Below are 15,809 nucleotides of genomic sequence, written 5' to 3'. Positions count from 1 at the left end.
CTTTATATATTACATTAGGAGAAAAAATGTATTCCTCCACAAATAAGCATTTTAAAATAACATACAGTACTTATATTACTACCACAGGTTTTGTTTACATATTTGTAAGTGAAAATTTTGTTATTAAAGATGGCCTGGGTTTAAGTTCAGTCTGCTGGAAGCTTTGCTTGCATTTACTAGTACCCCACTCATCATCTTTCCAGCAATGTTTTCTTACTCTTGCAAAATATAATTCGTGTTTACAATTAATATTACTTCTTCAAATTTTATGCTGGCAACATACAGATATTATAAAGCCTATATATCGGATTGTGCATGATTGCCTATTCTCCCCCCCTCCCTTACATAGAACAAGAGTTAGCCCGTTTTCTAGGAACAGGCTCTTGAAGCACGCTGTCTTTTTTACATATACAAACTGAGCATATTGTCTCTGACAATCTCCAAAGTCCCAACCTAAAAACACTATTTGACAGACTATATATTACACAGTTACAAAAACTATTGCTAATAGCAAGCCAGGTTGTTAGAAAAGAGAGTGCTGGATTTTCCAGCACCTTAGTGCTTTCTAGCATGAAATATATAATGTAGGGCAGCCAGAGCACATAAAACACACTGGTTATACGAAATAAAACCATAGCATAGCGGCTATCTGGGCTATGTCCAGTTTCTGCAGCAGTATCTACTTCATGACTAGGAAACCGAGCTCTCCTGTCATTTATCTCTTTGGTGTGCTGCCGGCAAATTTTGAATATGTGGAAATATGTAAAACAGATTATAAAGGCAGCTGGAGCATAGAGTAAGCACACAATAAATCCAGTAAAATAGGCGTTGGTGAGCCAAGAAGCTGCACACCATTCAAAAATGTCTCCATGATAACCTGGCTTTCCCCAACCAAAATAGGAAGGCAGGAAGATAAGTCCTGAGTACAGCCAAATCAAAATAATGCAGATCCTCAATCGACAGGGGGTGACCAACTGGTTATAGGAGAGTGGTTTTGTGATTGCAAGGTAGCGATCCACACTAATGAAAGCAAGGCAGGCCATAGAAACACTTTTCAGTACAGAGATGACATACACAAAAATTTGACAAGTTAAGGACTCATGAACACCTACAGAATAGTGAAGCAATGACAAGGTAGGAATTAAGCAACTAATCCCAACAAAAAGATCAGCATATGCCATAGTCTGAATAAAGTAGCTGGTGGTATAATGATGCAAAAGTGGAGCACAGTGGATGACAAAAATTACTGTTAAGTTACCAGTAATAATTAAAACTGTTAGTAAGATAATAACAATAGTCTCAAGGATGCAAATGTCAATGGCATTATAATGTCCAAATCCAAAAGGGCAGGATAGATGCTCAGATACATTCTCATTACTATCATTCATATTCAGATTCTTCCATTCAGTCCATGTGAACTGGTTCATAGTTTGTAATATTTGACAATATAGTCAGAATTCCAGTTACTAGCGATCCATTGTTCACCTGCTAATTTGTTTCTGTGCCTCAGTTTCTCCATGTAAATATTAACATTGCTTCTGAATAGTCAGCACTGAAATCTAGAAAGCAGGCAGAAAGGCCACTATCCAGCTTCTTCCTGTACTCCTTCCTTTCTCAGCAAAGCCCAAGGCACTTTTAAACAAAGCCAATCATTCAAACTACATTTTTGAAAGGCAGAAATACAAAAATAGCAGGGTGGGAAGAAAAGAAATACACAATGTTGCAGTTAAAAATTCTAGAAGTACATTTTCCTGGGGAAGGGAGGCATTTAAAAAAAGGAAGCCATGGTAAAAAATGCTCCATATATCATTTTTGAAACCAAATAACAGTAACAGTAGGTTTAAGAACAATATGACTAAGAAATCCAGTAAAATGTTTATTCTGGTATATCATATCTTTTGGTTTTCAGATCATAATGTTCCTTGTATCATCTTAACCTGCATTTGTATGGATATTGTTCTGAGTACATGAATGCAAACTAGCTTCATTAGTCTTTGGTAATGTGTTAAGAAATACAGTTAAGTAATAACTGATATATGGAGACTCCTGTCATCCCTTTGATGAATTAGATCTTCTCCGTTTAGTTAAGAAGATAAAATACAATAAAGAAAAGGCACACACTGGCATAGTGTTAGAGTTTCAACAGCCAATTCAGTTTGAAACACGCTGCTGACCTTAATGTGAAAATGTCAGCAAGATAATCCAAGCTTCTCACAGAACACAAAACTGTCTTGCATTTAATGTCAGGAAAAACAAAGTGAAATCCTTGACTTCTGAAATAAGGCTACAATTGCAACAACATAGGATTATTATAGTGAAGTTCATAGCTCTGTCCCAGTCACTTTTCACCTCTATAGCAATCTCCATATTTTTTTTTCATATGCTCAATACAATGCTATCATTAACTCTCATCTGCATTTTTCTGAGAAGCTAATGAAATGTTGATTTAACAAGAAAAGCTGTCATGGTACAGTATTATTCCATTTATTTTCTGGATTCATTTTCTCAGTTGCTGTGTATGTATTTTCTTTAGTAATTAAATAACCATCTGCTTCCAAAAGGCTTGTATGATGTGGCAAAACATTAACATATTCATTACATTTGCAATAATGACACATCCATGGGTTACAAAAGTTCTTTCAATACTCACTAATAAGCAGGCATTCGATACATGCAGCAGTCTTACTTTCTAACCTATCTCTATACAAATCAAATGCATTTTTAATTAAAGATCCAAAGAAAAGCAAATCATCCAGTCTTAAGAAAATAAAAATCCAAAGTAACTTCAATTTTATATTAAAGCTCAGGTGAAGGGCTTTTTTTTTTCCTTTTCCTTTTTAAAATCCTGGAATCACACTTGTGCTATTTAATAGTCCACGGTGTGGAATTCCTTTCATGAGAGGGAGAGTAAGTATTTTCTCTGCTCCTGCTGCAGCAATGGAATAGAAGACATCCTTTTCTAAGTTTCACGCCTCATGTTCCTTATCACCACGAAGTGCTGAAAATCCTTGTTTTTAATGCCATCCATAACATGTTGCCTGTGATAGGCTTCCGTAAGCAGTCCAAACTACTATAAAATTAATACTGATTGCATTCTCTTCCCGAAGCAACAAGAAAGTGTATTTGGTAATACACTAGCTTTTGTCTCAAAATGAGGTACAGATGCTATCCTGTTTGCTGAAAGAGTGCTCTTTCTATTCCTTACATGCTTCCTTATGATATTACAGTTTTCACCCTAAGTCTGCCCCTCCTCTTCATCCTTAGCTGATGCAGAAAAACTCACCATTAGGAAGGTGACTCGGTCCTTCAGTCCCAGTCAAAAGCACAGCCAATGGCTATTACAGCTGAAGCTGTCACTAGGTAACAGTTGCCAGGCACAATGCTAGCTTATACCCTTCCACAGCAATCCAATCCATGAATAAGGATGACAAGGGAAGATAATGAAAATGACCACCCAAATTAATATATTACAAACTGTAGGAACAGAGGCGTTTTTGTCAGCTACGTTCTTCCAATTAACAAACCATAAAATATTCATTGGGGTAACACTACAATGCTCCATCACCAAAACCATTTTTACTGAACTATACAGGAACAGCACCAGTTAGCAAGTCAAAGTAATTTAATTCTTACTGACAAGAATTGTCTATTAATTATTAAACTCACAAAAAGGGTAATAAAAAATTCCTGTAGTCAACTGGCATTTCAAATTTGGGTCATTATAACAACTATAATGAAGGCAAACATGTAAAATGTTCTATAAAAACACCCATTCATTTATTTCCATGAATGCACATGGTAAATAATGATAATAATCAAATTCTCAACGCATGCTACATTGCAAACTTAGATTACTATATGTTACCCAAATCTACAGAATCTTAATAGCACTATAAAATTGCTATTAGTGTAATAGCCTAGTAATTCCATCATTAAAGATCCTAAAATTATACCAAATGCAGGATTTGTTTGTTTTCTTGAAAGAAAATGCTCTGATGTTAAATAACTGTATTGTTTGCCATTATTGGGTTGCTAACATCTTCTACTGGAATACTTAGCATTTTATAAATAGGCTAAATATGAGTGAATTGCTGTGTTCCAAATACTACATTTATTTTATTTCTATTTTTAAACAATTATTAAGGCTAACCATCTTACAACAGTGACTCCCAACAACAAACCAGGATTAAAACAACATGGTCCCTGACATCTAAGGTATACAATATGTCTCAAACCGGAAAAACACGTCAACAGCTCACCTAACCATCTGGCCCAAATACCTGGGAAAAAGCAGGTCTTTAGAGCCTTATCAAAGGTTAACATGGCTAGGATCATCTGCATCTCCAGGGGAGAATGCTATTCCACAGGGCAGGTGCTGCCATAATGAAGGCATGACTTCTAGATCCAACAAGGTGGTTTTGTTGGATTGAAGGGACCCAGAGCATGTCCTCCCCAATAGATCTGATGGGGCGGGCAGAAACAATAGGGACAGGTCATATGCTATGCAGGTGACTATTGACACCTTGAAACATACCTGTAAGTCTATATATTGTATGGTTTTGTGTCACATACTTTGTTACCACTTTCATCATCCTCAGCCTCTTTTCCCTCGACCTTAGACAAAAACTTCACCTACAATATTTAAAGAAAATCCTTTGGTCTAGACCAGACTTTCCAGGAATATACCCTGCTTAAAGGAACACTCTTGTGGTCTGGAAAATGTGTTATATAGTGTTTTTCCCCTAGGCATTCCAAAGTTTATTCGTTTTGCTTGAAAACAGTATATCCTCAGTTATCTATCTTTTTATCACTTTTTATAAGTTTAATTTTAAGATTTGTTTTATTTTAACCTAGTTTAATTTATGAAATTTGTAGCTTTATTTTATGGTCAGTAAGTTTCAAAGGAATTCAGTTAACAAAGCATAAAACTTGATTTTATGTTTTTCCCCTTGAGCTAGCATCCTCAAATAATATTTAATGTTTAGGGTCTATAGGCTGAAAACATAATCCCACCATATATATTTGACACTTGTTAATATTTCAGGGTATTTTGATAGACAACGGTATTACTGATTAATATAATTCAACTACAACTCTGGAATGAAAGTTATTTAGCAACATATATTTAATTAAACTTGATGCCAGAAATGAAAAATGCCTTTTGTACCCTTTAGAAATCCTCACTACACATAACCCTAGAGAACAGGCAGATTAAAGATTACATCTTTTTCAACAAGTAATGACATCACTGCATTTATATAAAAAAGGCCTGTGTAAATATTTATGTTGAAGAAGCAGTGCAATTAATAATTTATTTAAACATTTTTCTACAGTGTCCAACAACTGTTCCATTTAGGAAAGATGTTACCTGTACTACCTGCACTAACTCAACTTTGAGATTTGATATATTCAGATGTTTATACTATTTTAAAGTTTATCCTATCTCATGGGAATTGGCATCTGGATAAACAAAGTAGATATTTACTTACAGTTCAGATATGTCACTCAGCATTAGAAAGAAAAACATGCAGTTCCAATTAGTTAATGGTCTGCAGAATTGATCAATATAGCAATAGCACTTAGGCTTATATACCTCTTCAGTGCTTTATAACCATCTCTAACCAGTTTACAGAGTCAGCATATTGCCCTCAATAATCTGGGTCCTCATTTTACCGACCTCGGAAGGATGGAAGGCTGAGTCAACCTTGAGCCTGGTGAGACCTGAACTGTCAAACTGCAGGCAGCCGGCAGGCAGCGGAAGTAGCCTGCAACACTGCATTCTAATCACTGCGCCACCATGGCTCATATATAGATATAGATAAGCTATGGATTATTGTAACAAATTATGGCCTCCTTTCATTAAAGGGTTTATTATACAAATTTATGTATGTATGCATGTATCTGAATACATGCATACATAGGTTGTAGGTTTTTGTTCCTTTTTTCTTTTATAACGTTGCGTATTCTTATGGGGGGGTTGTATTTAGTTAGGGTACAGTAAAAAGAAATTCTAAATTGGTGAATTCCTTGTAACAAAGAAGTATTTTAAGGCATGAACCATCTTACACCTTACGATCATTTGATGGTATCAATTTGAGCATTTAGAGAGACTTGTAAAGGAGCATATTGTCTAGATTGATGCCGTATTACTTATTATATGTAATATAGGGGGTGTTATTGTACAATTCAGCTACAACAAAGCTTTCTGGCACTTTAAAGATTCAAAAATTGATTAACGCATAGGCTGGACTACATTACTATGCCCGCATTATGTGCACCACATTACCCGCCTTGATGTTCCACCGTAAAGAAAAGGAATGTTCATATATTCCACAGGACAATATTCCATGCATCTTGTTCTGTCCCCGTCCCACACACGCACCCGTACAGACGGCCCAGAGTTAATAAGCCACACGACAAAGTCTTTGAAGATAAAGCTGGCAGCAACCCAGTGGCTAGCTGCCAATTCAGACTTTACTCACACAAAACAAAGATTAGACTGCAAGCATTCCGATAAAGCAGGCAAAGTTTCAGCAATACAAGGATTAGTCCAAATGCAGTCCGACAAGGCAGGCAGAAGTCCAGTAACGCAGAGATCATGGATTATTTCTAGTTTTTGCTTGTCACAAACTGAACCGGCCACCACACCCACATTTATTCTCTGTGGGGTGTAATCCAGTGACTCAGCTAATCTCTGGCACGCCTTCCCCTCTGCTGCGCATGCTTCTCCCTGCGCCACTGTCGAGGATCCAGCCAGCACTTTTCTCCTTCGTCGCTGTCCATCTGTGGCTGCGGGGACGTGCTTGGCTCTGGGCCTATCTCTTGGCCTTCGGTGTCCTCCGGAGGCATTGTCAGAGAGGAGGGTCCTGGAGAGGGAGGCTTTGCCAACTCCTCTCCCTCACTCTCAGAGTCTGCATCTGTCAATAGCCCAGACTCAGGCAACGGAGCCACAACACATCTGATGAAGCTTTCATTGCACAACTGCTGTACCAAAGATATAAGTTAAAATATATCTCAGTGGGCAATTATTTATTTTCATTTTTTGAAAATGGTATCTTGCCAGTCTGAAAATATAAGACCAGAAAAAATGCTTCTAGGTAGGAGAGGCTAGTCTTGTTGATTTCCATTTCCAGAACATGTTGTGTCAGAATTCTTTTCACTTGTTCATATCCTAAGGGAGGAAAGTCTCCTGCAAAAAGGCATAAAAATATATTGTCCTCGATTTACAACCACAATGCAGTCCAGAATTTTGGTCAGAAGTCATTGCAGTTATAATTTGAGGCACCACGTGACTGCACTCAATTTTATGATTGGTTTTTATGACAGAAACCCGTAAAAAAACTCACATCTCAGTCACATGCTCCAACCAGATATAAAAGCAGTCATGTGATGGAGTGCAAGTTGTAATTTCAAGGACGGGTCATAAATAATTGTTTTATGTGAAATGTGTTGTAACTTCTAATGATCATTAAACAGCTGGTATAGGTCAAGAATTACCTGTACAATTTGTCTAGAACAGAGTTCCCCAACCTTTCTGCCTTTGCAGACTGGCGAGGGGAGAGGGATAGTTCCTCTTGCACGTGGCCAGCAAGTGTGTATATGCATACAGATCCATTTGCGTAAGCGACGTGCAATGTGAGCCCACCACTCATGCAAAAGGAGTAAACGTGCATGGGCTCACCTGCTGCTTGTGCAAGTGAGAATATGCGTGTGTGCTCACCCGGCATTTCCACACCCAGTGGCAAACAGATCACAGCCTATTAGTGGGCTGCAGCCCAGAGGTTGGGGACCTCTGGTCTAGAAGAATATTATCTTCTAATCTTACAAGGGGGGTGGGAATAAATCCTATGTTGATTCAGTCAATACATAAAGATGATTAGCTAGATTTTCAAGTTGATCTTCATTGTCTGTTCCACAATGGAGAGCATTAGAGGCACGGGATCAAATCTGGAGCACATTTCTGGGGGTTCTCCACAGTGGTGAAATGTAAAATTTGTTGCTACCGAATCTGTGGGTGTGGCTTGATGGGGGGGAATGTGACTAGGTGGGCGTAGCTAACTTTTTTTTTTTACTTTTAAAAGCATTTTCTCTACCTCTTCAGCCGAAGAGGTTGTAGAAAAAAATGCTTTTAAAAGAAAAAAAAACAGCCTCTGATGATCACGTGGCTCAGCTGGGCATGGGGGGGGGGAGAGATTTTTGCTACCGGTTCTCCAAACCACCTGCCGCCATCGCTAACTGATTGGGTGATCCAGTCCGAACCAGAAGCATTTCACCCCTGGTTCTCCTGGACTCACGACTCCTACTCGAAGAGCAGGTGACAGTCGCGGCCAGGAGGGCCTTCATGCAACTGCGAATTGTGTGCCAGTTACACCCTTTCCTGGACCAGCAATTGCTACTCACAGTCACTCATGCCTTAGTCCAGTGATGGCTAACTTTTCTGTCATCGTGTGCCAGGAACAGGGGGGACGGGGGGGTGTCGCGCGCATGTGCCTACACCCATAATTCTATGTGCCCACTGGAAGTTGGCAAACGGGCAGTTTCCGGCCTCCGGGGGGGTAGGGGAGGCCATTTTCACCCTCCCCAGACTACTAGAAAGGCTCTGCAGCCTGGGGACAGAAAAGAACGGGCCTTCCCCACTACCCCTGAGACCCTCCGGAGGCAAGAAACAGACTGTTTCCCTATTTCTAGGGGGCCCAGAAGGCCTGAAAATCAGCTGACCGGCGTGCACATGACAGAGCTGAACTCGCATGCCCACTGATATGGCTATGCGTGCCTCTCCTGCGGGAGCTGCATTGGCTGCCAATTTGCTTCCGGGTGTAATTTAAGGTGCTGGTTGTCACCTTTAAAGCCCTTCATGGGTTGGGATCAGGTTATCTGAGGGAACATCTCCTGCCGGTCACATCTACCTGACTCATTAGAGCGGGGAGGCAGGGAATGCTGCAGGTCCCATCCCCGAGAGAGATACACCTAGTGGGACCCAGAAGAAGGGCTTTCTCCGTGGTGGCTACCTCTATCTGGAACATCATTCATATATTTTGAATGACATATATTTTGAATGGCAGCCATCTTGGTTTCAACGAACTTCAAAAGAGAATGGAGCAGAGCCAATCAAAACGCTCAGTTCAAAATTTCTGGCGCGAAAAACGCTATCAGACGACGAAAGTGAAAAAGAAGACTCAAACTCTTCAGAAGAACCAGAATCAGAAAGTGAAGACGATTTAACAAAGTCTCAAGTAAAGTCAGCAATGAAAACGCTTTTTGCTGCTTTTGGGCCAAGATTGAAAATTTCCAAGGCACCAACGAAGAAGCAAGAGATCAAACCGACAACTCGAGACCTGCACGATCCCATCCTGACTTCGAAGGCGACGACACCTGAGCCCAGAGAGCCATGCCGATTCCGTCCTACACCGCAGACCGGATCAAGTGCCAACGCACACGAAAGAAAGAGAAGAGCTGTCGCCACCACCAGAACCCCTAAAACCGAACCAGAGACCGACTCATCTGAAGAGGAGCGGAACGAGAGAGCTGAAATGGAGAGAACCTTCCACGACGACGCCAAGGAAGAAATGAGCAACGCGCATGTGCAAAGCTACGTAGACGGCCCCGAAAGACTTGAACTGGCCAGAGAACCGCGCAGACTCGTTGCGAGCATCCCCATGCCGTTCTGTAATTTCCTGCACTTGCGAGACCACGGACTGCCTCAGGTTGTAAGTAATGGACAAAATAATGTGGGGAACTTACCCAGTGACTTCCCAAAACTTAGAATTGATGGCATTAATTTACAAGAGTGGTATCAACAGCTTCAGGTTGTCTTTATGAAAGAAAATTTACTATTCTTTATAACTAGTCCTCCAAGAAGACCTTGGACTTTAAAAATAGATTGTTTACATCATAGAGCATTTTTCATAATAATATCTAGCGTATCTCCTGCAATGTATCATAGCATCAAATCAAACCTAACTGTGTCAGAAATAATTCAATGCATGTTTAATCTATTTCACAGCGATAGCGTAGCTACAACTACAAGAATGTCTAAGGATTTCTTTTCTTCTAGAGTGAAACCAGGGGTTTCTATAAGTGAGCATTTGATATCTCTAAACAAAATAAGAGCTGAGCTGCAATTGAGGGGGGAAGTGATTTCAGATCAAACAATGAAAAGTGTTATTATCAATTCACTTGATCCATCATGGGATAGCTTTATGTCACACTTAGATACTATTAATTTAGGATATTTAACCATAGAAAGTCTATCTAACAAATTGATAGCAGAAGACAATTCAAGAAAAAATCGTTCCAGTAATCAAACAGAACACAAATCTTTTAGGAAAGTAGCTTTCCAAGAAAAATATAATGAAGCCTTTAGATGCCACAATTGTGGGTCCAGGGAACACAGTAGAAGAGACTGTCCCAAAGTCTCAAGGGAGAGACATAGGCCAGAATATAGGAGCAAATACAATTATAGACAGTCTTCCACAGATAGACACAAATATAGAAGCCCACCAAATTACAGAGAAAGTAGAGGGGGTAGAGAAAATTCAAAAGAGAGAAAATCTGGGTCACTAAATGGACTAAACAAACAAGAAAACACCAAAACACAACAAAATGAGAACAATAATTGGCTTATTGATTCTGGTGCAACCAATCACACCACTAACAACAAAAGTATATTATCTTCATTTACAGAAGATAAGTTTGTGATAAAGGTAGCTAATCAAGAAAAGGTTCAAGTATTAGGCAGAGGAAATGTGACCTTGCCTGGTTTAGGTAAAATAGAGGGGGTATTATTAATCCCAGAAATACCTCATAACATACTAAGTGCTATAAAACTAAGCAGAGATTCTGACATCAATATAGTTTTCTCAAAGGGGAAAGCAACTTTAGAGAAGGACAAAACAAATATAGGCACTGTGATGATAAAAGGAGGTCTACCCTATCTGATAACGAAAGAAAGATGGTTACATAACATTGATTCAAATATGGAAGATTGTATTGAAGCAGATGATGAAAATGTTAGTAACAGTGACAATGATGAATGTAAAATATCTCATGATCACAAAAATACACACAATGAGAAGAAACCAAAAATAGGTAAACCAATTCATGATGAGTGTGCTCACATCTTACATAGGAAGTTAGGACATGCAAGCTTTCCTGTAGTTCAAAAAATGACTGAACACGCAGAAGGTGTCAAAATAAAAAATTGTGAAAATTATTTGGAATGCTCAGTATGTAAATCCACCAAACTAAAAACCAGTCCCAGACCAAAAAAATCTAACAGATCAACTAACAATATTTTTGACTTAGTACATATGGATTTAGTTGGTCCATTAACTCCATCAATTACCTATAGAAAACGTTACTTTCTAACAATAGTGGATGATTATAGTCGCTATGGTTTTGTTTACACATTAAAGCACAAGGATGAAACCTTTCAGAAATTTAAGGAATTCTACAAACGCATAGAAACACAACATAATATCAGAATAAAACAAATTATGACAGATAGGGGATGTGAATTCATGTCTAAAGAATTCTCCCAATGGTTAAAGGATAGGGGAATGCTACATTTCACGTCCAATCCATTTTCTGCGTTTCAAAACGGGATTGCAGAGAGAAAGAATTCCACACTACAAACCATGATTAGATGCACATTAGAGGATGCTGGTTTAGGCAAACAATTCTGGTCAGAAGCCCTACATTATTCAAATTACACTCAAAATAGAACCTGGTCCAGTATTGTGAATAAGACACCGTATGAGGTGATGTACAATAGGAAACCTAAATTAGCACACATGCACATATTTGGAGTCACTGCAGATGTGCACATACCTAAGCAGTTGAGGAGAAAGGGAGAAAACGTATCCAGAAGATTAAGATTTATGGGATATGAAACTGGAACCAAAGGGTACAGATTCATTGATAATAATAACAAATTTATAGTCTCCAGAACAGCTGTGTTTCATGAGCAGGCCAATTGGTCTAAACTGCACCTTAATGAAATATTTCCAAATAAATGCAAAGATGCGATATCTTGCGAGGAAGGGACAATAGAAAATCAAAACATTAACAAAAATAAGAACAAAACCAAAACTTGGACAAATAGTCAGCATAAAATAAAGACAGACACATTAACAAAAAAGGAAGCTAGATATTTGCACGACAACCATAGCAAACCTGAAAGAGCTATTAGAAACAATAGAAATCAAATACCAAGTAAATACAAAGATTACATAATGCATATGAATGGAGAACAAATAACACCTAATACATATGAGGAAGTATTAAAACTCCCTCGTGAAGAAAGAGAAAAATGGGAACTAGCTATGAAAAAAGAGATGGAAAGTTTGCAAGGATTAAATGTATTCACTCCTGCGATCGCACCTAAGGATAAAACAATTATAGGTACCAGGTGGATTTATAAAATTAAGAACCTAGAAGGAGGCAATACTTTATACAAGGCTAGACTAGTTGCACAAGGTTATGCACAAAAATATCCAGAAGATTATACGGACACATACTCCCCCACGGTGAGGACAGAGAGTGTTAAAACTGCTCTAGTAGTAGCATCTGCACTCAATCTGGACGTATTTCAATATGACATACAGACTGCGTATTTACACGCAAAACTAGATAAGGAAATATATGTAAGAGCACCACATAGTCAATACACTAATAAGAATGAAATTTGGTTATTAAACAAGAGTCTATACGGATTAAAGCAATCTGGCAAGAGATGGTACGATTGCTTGGTAAAAGTACTAAAGACCATGGATTTCAACGCTACCACTGCTGATAACTGTTTCTTTGTAAAAAAGAGTGATGATCACATTGAATTTGTATTAATTTATGTGGATGATATTTTATATATAGGAAAACACAAAGAGAGCAGAGAAATCTTTGTAAATAAGTTAAACGAACATTTCTCGTTGAAATCTCTAGGTAAAGTGAATAAATACCTTGGTGTACAAATTAACAAAACTAGAAGGGGATTCAAACTTACTCAGAAAGATAAGATCATTGAACTTCTAAACAAATGTAATTTAAACAATGCCAAAACCTGTGACACTCCTATGCAAACTGATTTCCTTAGAAACACTGATGAGTCTTCCCCTGAATTTAAAGATAATACATTTTACAGATCAGTTATAGGCTCACTCCTTTATATATCTAATTGGACCAGACCAGATATTGCATTACCTCTCAATTTATTGTCAAGATATGTTAGCAAACCAACCATGTATCATTGGGAAGCTGTCAAAAGAATTTTAAGATATTTGAAAAGTACATTAGATTTTTGTTTAGTATTAGAACCTAATAATGACAAAGAACCAAAAATTACCTGTTATGCGGATGCAGATTGGGCTGGTGATACATCATGCAGAAAGAGTACTTCTGGTTATATTTTTCTATTGAATGATTGTCCAGTTTACTGGTACACTGGTAAACAAGAACTGGTAGCCACTTCAACCACAGAAGCGGAATATGTTTGTTTATCCAAAGCTGCAAATAACCTTGTATGGTTCAATGACTTGATCTCAGATGTTTGGAAAAAACCTGCATTACCTTTTGTTGTGCATGAAGATAATAAAGCAGCCATTGAAATATCCAGATCCGATGCCATTGGACAAAGGTCCAGGCATATTGATATAAAATTTAAGCACGTGAGACAATTATCTCAAGATGGATTCATCAAAGCAATACATTGTGATACTTCTGAACAATTAGCTGACATATTAACGAAGCCTTTACCTTCTAAACAGCACAAATATTTAACTTCTAAATTGTATGTATTATATTGTCCTGAATCTGAATGTAATTGGTGTTGTATAGCGAACCGGCATTTAGAGGGGGATTTGTCAGATGTAAATGCCTTATTCTCTATTGTGTAAATAATGTATATATGGGACATCAGGGGTTAACTTATTCTTTGGATTTTAATGTATTCATAATTTACCACTCCCATTCCTGGCTCCACCCCTTGTATATATAAGGAGCCACCATCACCATTTTCCTCGCTTCTATCTTGAATATTCAGCGAATATAGAATGCCTATTATTATTAAAGAGAAATATATTTAAATCTCTAATTCTTATTATCTTTATTGAGTCTGATCCTGAAAATATTGCAACAATACCGTTTTCCTCAAAATAAGACATCCCCTGATAATAAACCCAATCGAGTTTTTGAGTGCATGGCAATAAGGCCAAGTGTTTATTATCAGGGGATGTAGAATCACATCCACTTGATTCTGGGCTTTTTTCTTTTCTAGCAGCCAGCAAGCTCTTCCTGCTAGGTGGGAGACCTATATAGGTCTATTTCCAGCTCATTTGCTTTCATCAGTAGGCCACACCCAGATCCTATGTATCCTCCCTGTAAAGGTATAGTATCTATTTCCTTACTTCTTCGTAGGGTTTATGTGTGTTTTTCCTCTAGCCAGGTTTTCCCTATGGAAAAAAGCCCAGAATCGAGTGGATGTGATTCTACTGAGCTGGGCCTGCAGAAAAACCTTAGTTACGTAGGGAAAACACATAAACCCTACGAAGAAGTAAGGAAATAGATACTATACCTTTACAGGGAGGATACATAGGATGTGGGTGTGGCCTACTGATGAAAGCAAACGAGCTGGAAATAGATCTATATAGGTCTCCCACCTAGCAGGAAGAGCTTGCAGGCTGCTAGAAAAGAAAAAAGCCCAGAATCGAGTGGATGTGATTCTAATGAGCTGGGGCTGCAGAAAAACCTTGGTTACGTAGGGAAAACCTGGCTAGAGGAAAAACACACACACACACACACACACACATACATATATATACATACATACATACATAAGTATGTATATACTTATATATGTATTTATATATGTGTGTGTGTGTATATGTATGTATGTATGTGTGCGTGTGTATATATATGTGTGTGTGTGTGTGTGTGTGTGTGTGTGTATATATATACTGTATATATATATACTGTATATATACACTGCTCAAAAAAAAAGGGAACACTTAAACAACACAATGTAACTCCAAGTCAATCACACTTCTGTGAATTCAAACTGTCCACTTAGGTAGCAACACTGATGGACAATCAATTTCACATGCTGTTGTGCAAATCAAATAGACAACAGATGGAAAGCATAGGCAATTAGCAAGACATCCCCAATAAAGGAGTGGTTCTGCAGGTGGTGACCACAGACCATTTCTCAGTTCCTATGCTTTCTGGCTGATGGTTTGGTCACATTTATTTATTTTATTATTTTATTTTATTTTATTTTATTTTATTTTATTTTATTTTATTTTATTATTTTATTATTTTATTTTATTATTTTATTTTTTTATTTTATTTTATTTTATTATTTTATTTTATTTTATTTTATTTTATTATTTTATTTTATTTTATTTTATTTTATTTTATTTTATTTTATTTTATTTTATTTTATTTTATTTTATTTTATTTTATTTATTTTATTTTATTTTATTTTATTTTATTTTATTATTTTATTTTATTTTATTTTATTTTATTTTATTATTTTATTTTATTTTATTTTATTTTATTTTATTTTATTTTATTTTTTTATTTTATTTTTTTATTTTATTTTATTTTATTTTATTTTATTATTTTATTTTATTTTATTTATTTTATTTTATTTTATTATTATTTTATTTTTTTATTTTATTTTATTTTATTATTTTATTTTATAATTTAATTTAATTTAATTTAATTTAATTTAATTTAATTTATTTAATTGAATTGAATTGAATTGAATTGAATTGAATTGAATTGAATTGAATTGAATTGAATTTAATTTAATTTAA

At 36.9% G+C, this 15,809-nt stretch overlaps 2 protein-coding genes across 6 annotated transcripts in view; both read right to left on the bottom strand.

The window, feature by feature from the left end:
* The window catches only part of RABGAP1L (RAB GTPase activating protein 1 like), a 206,876-nt gene that overhangs the window by 142,189 nt on the left and 48,878 nt on the right, over positions 1 to 15,809 (bottom strand). The gene's annotated exons all lie outside the window — the stretch shown is intronic.
* GPR52 (G protein-coupled receptor 52) lies at positions 342 to 1,427 on the bottom strand. Its single transcript, XM_070939222.1, has one exon. It carries the CDS (start codon positions 1,425 to 1,427, stop codon positions 342 to 344), a length of 1,086 nt encoding a protein of 361 aa, XP_070795323.1.

This window comes from Pituophis catenifer, unplaced genomic scaffold (assembly GCF_029215685.1).
Source record: "Pituophis catenifer annectens isolate HBS135680 unplaced genomic scaffold, rPitCat1.0.hap2 SCAF_3, whole genome shotgun sequence".
NCBI classification, from domain to species: Eukaryota; Metazoa; Chordata; class Lepidosauria; order Squamata; family Colubridae; genus Pituophis; species Pituophis catenifer.
The sequence above is the reverse complement of the archived record's forward strand: the minus strand, read 5'-3'. Positions and strand labels throughout refer to the sequence as shown.

Excerpts from the sequence above, each read along its gene's own strand:
- GPR52 (XM_070939222.1), bottom strand. The coding sequence starts at position 1,427 with ATGAACCAGTTCACATGGACTGAATGGAAGAATCTGAATATGAATGAT.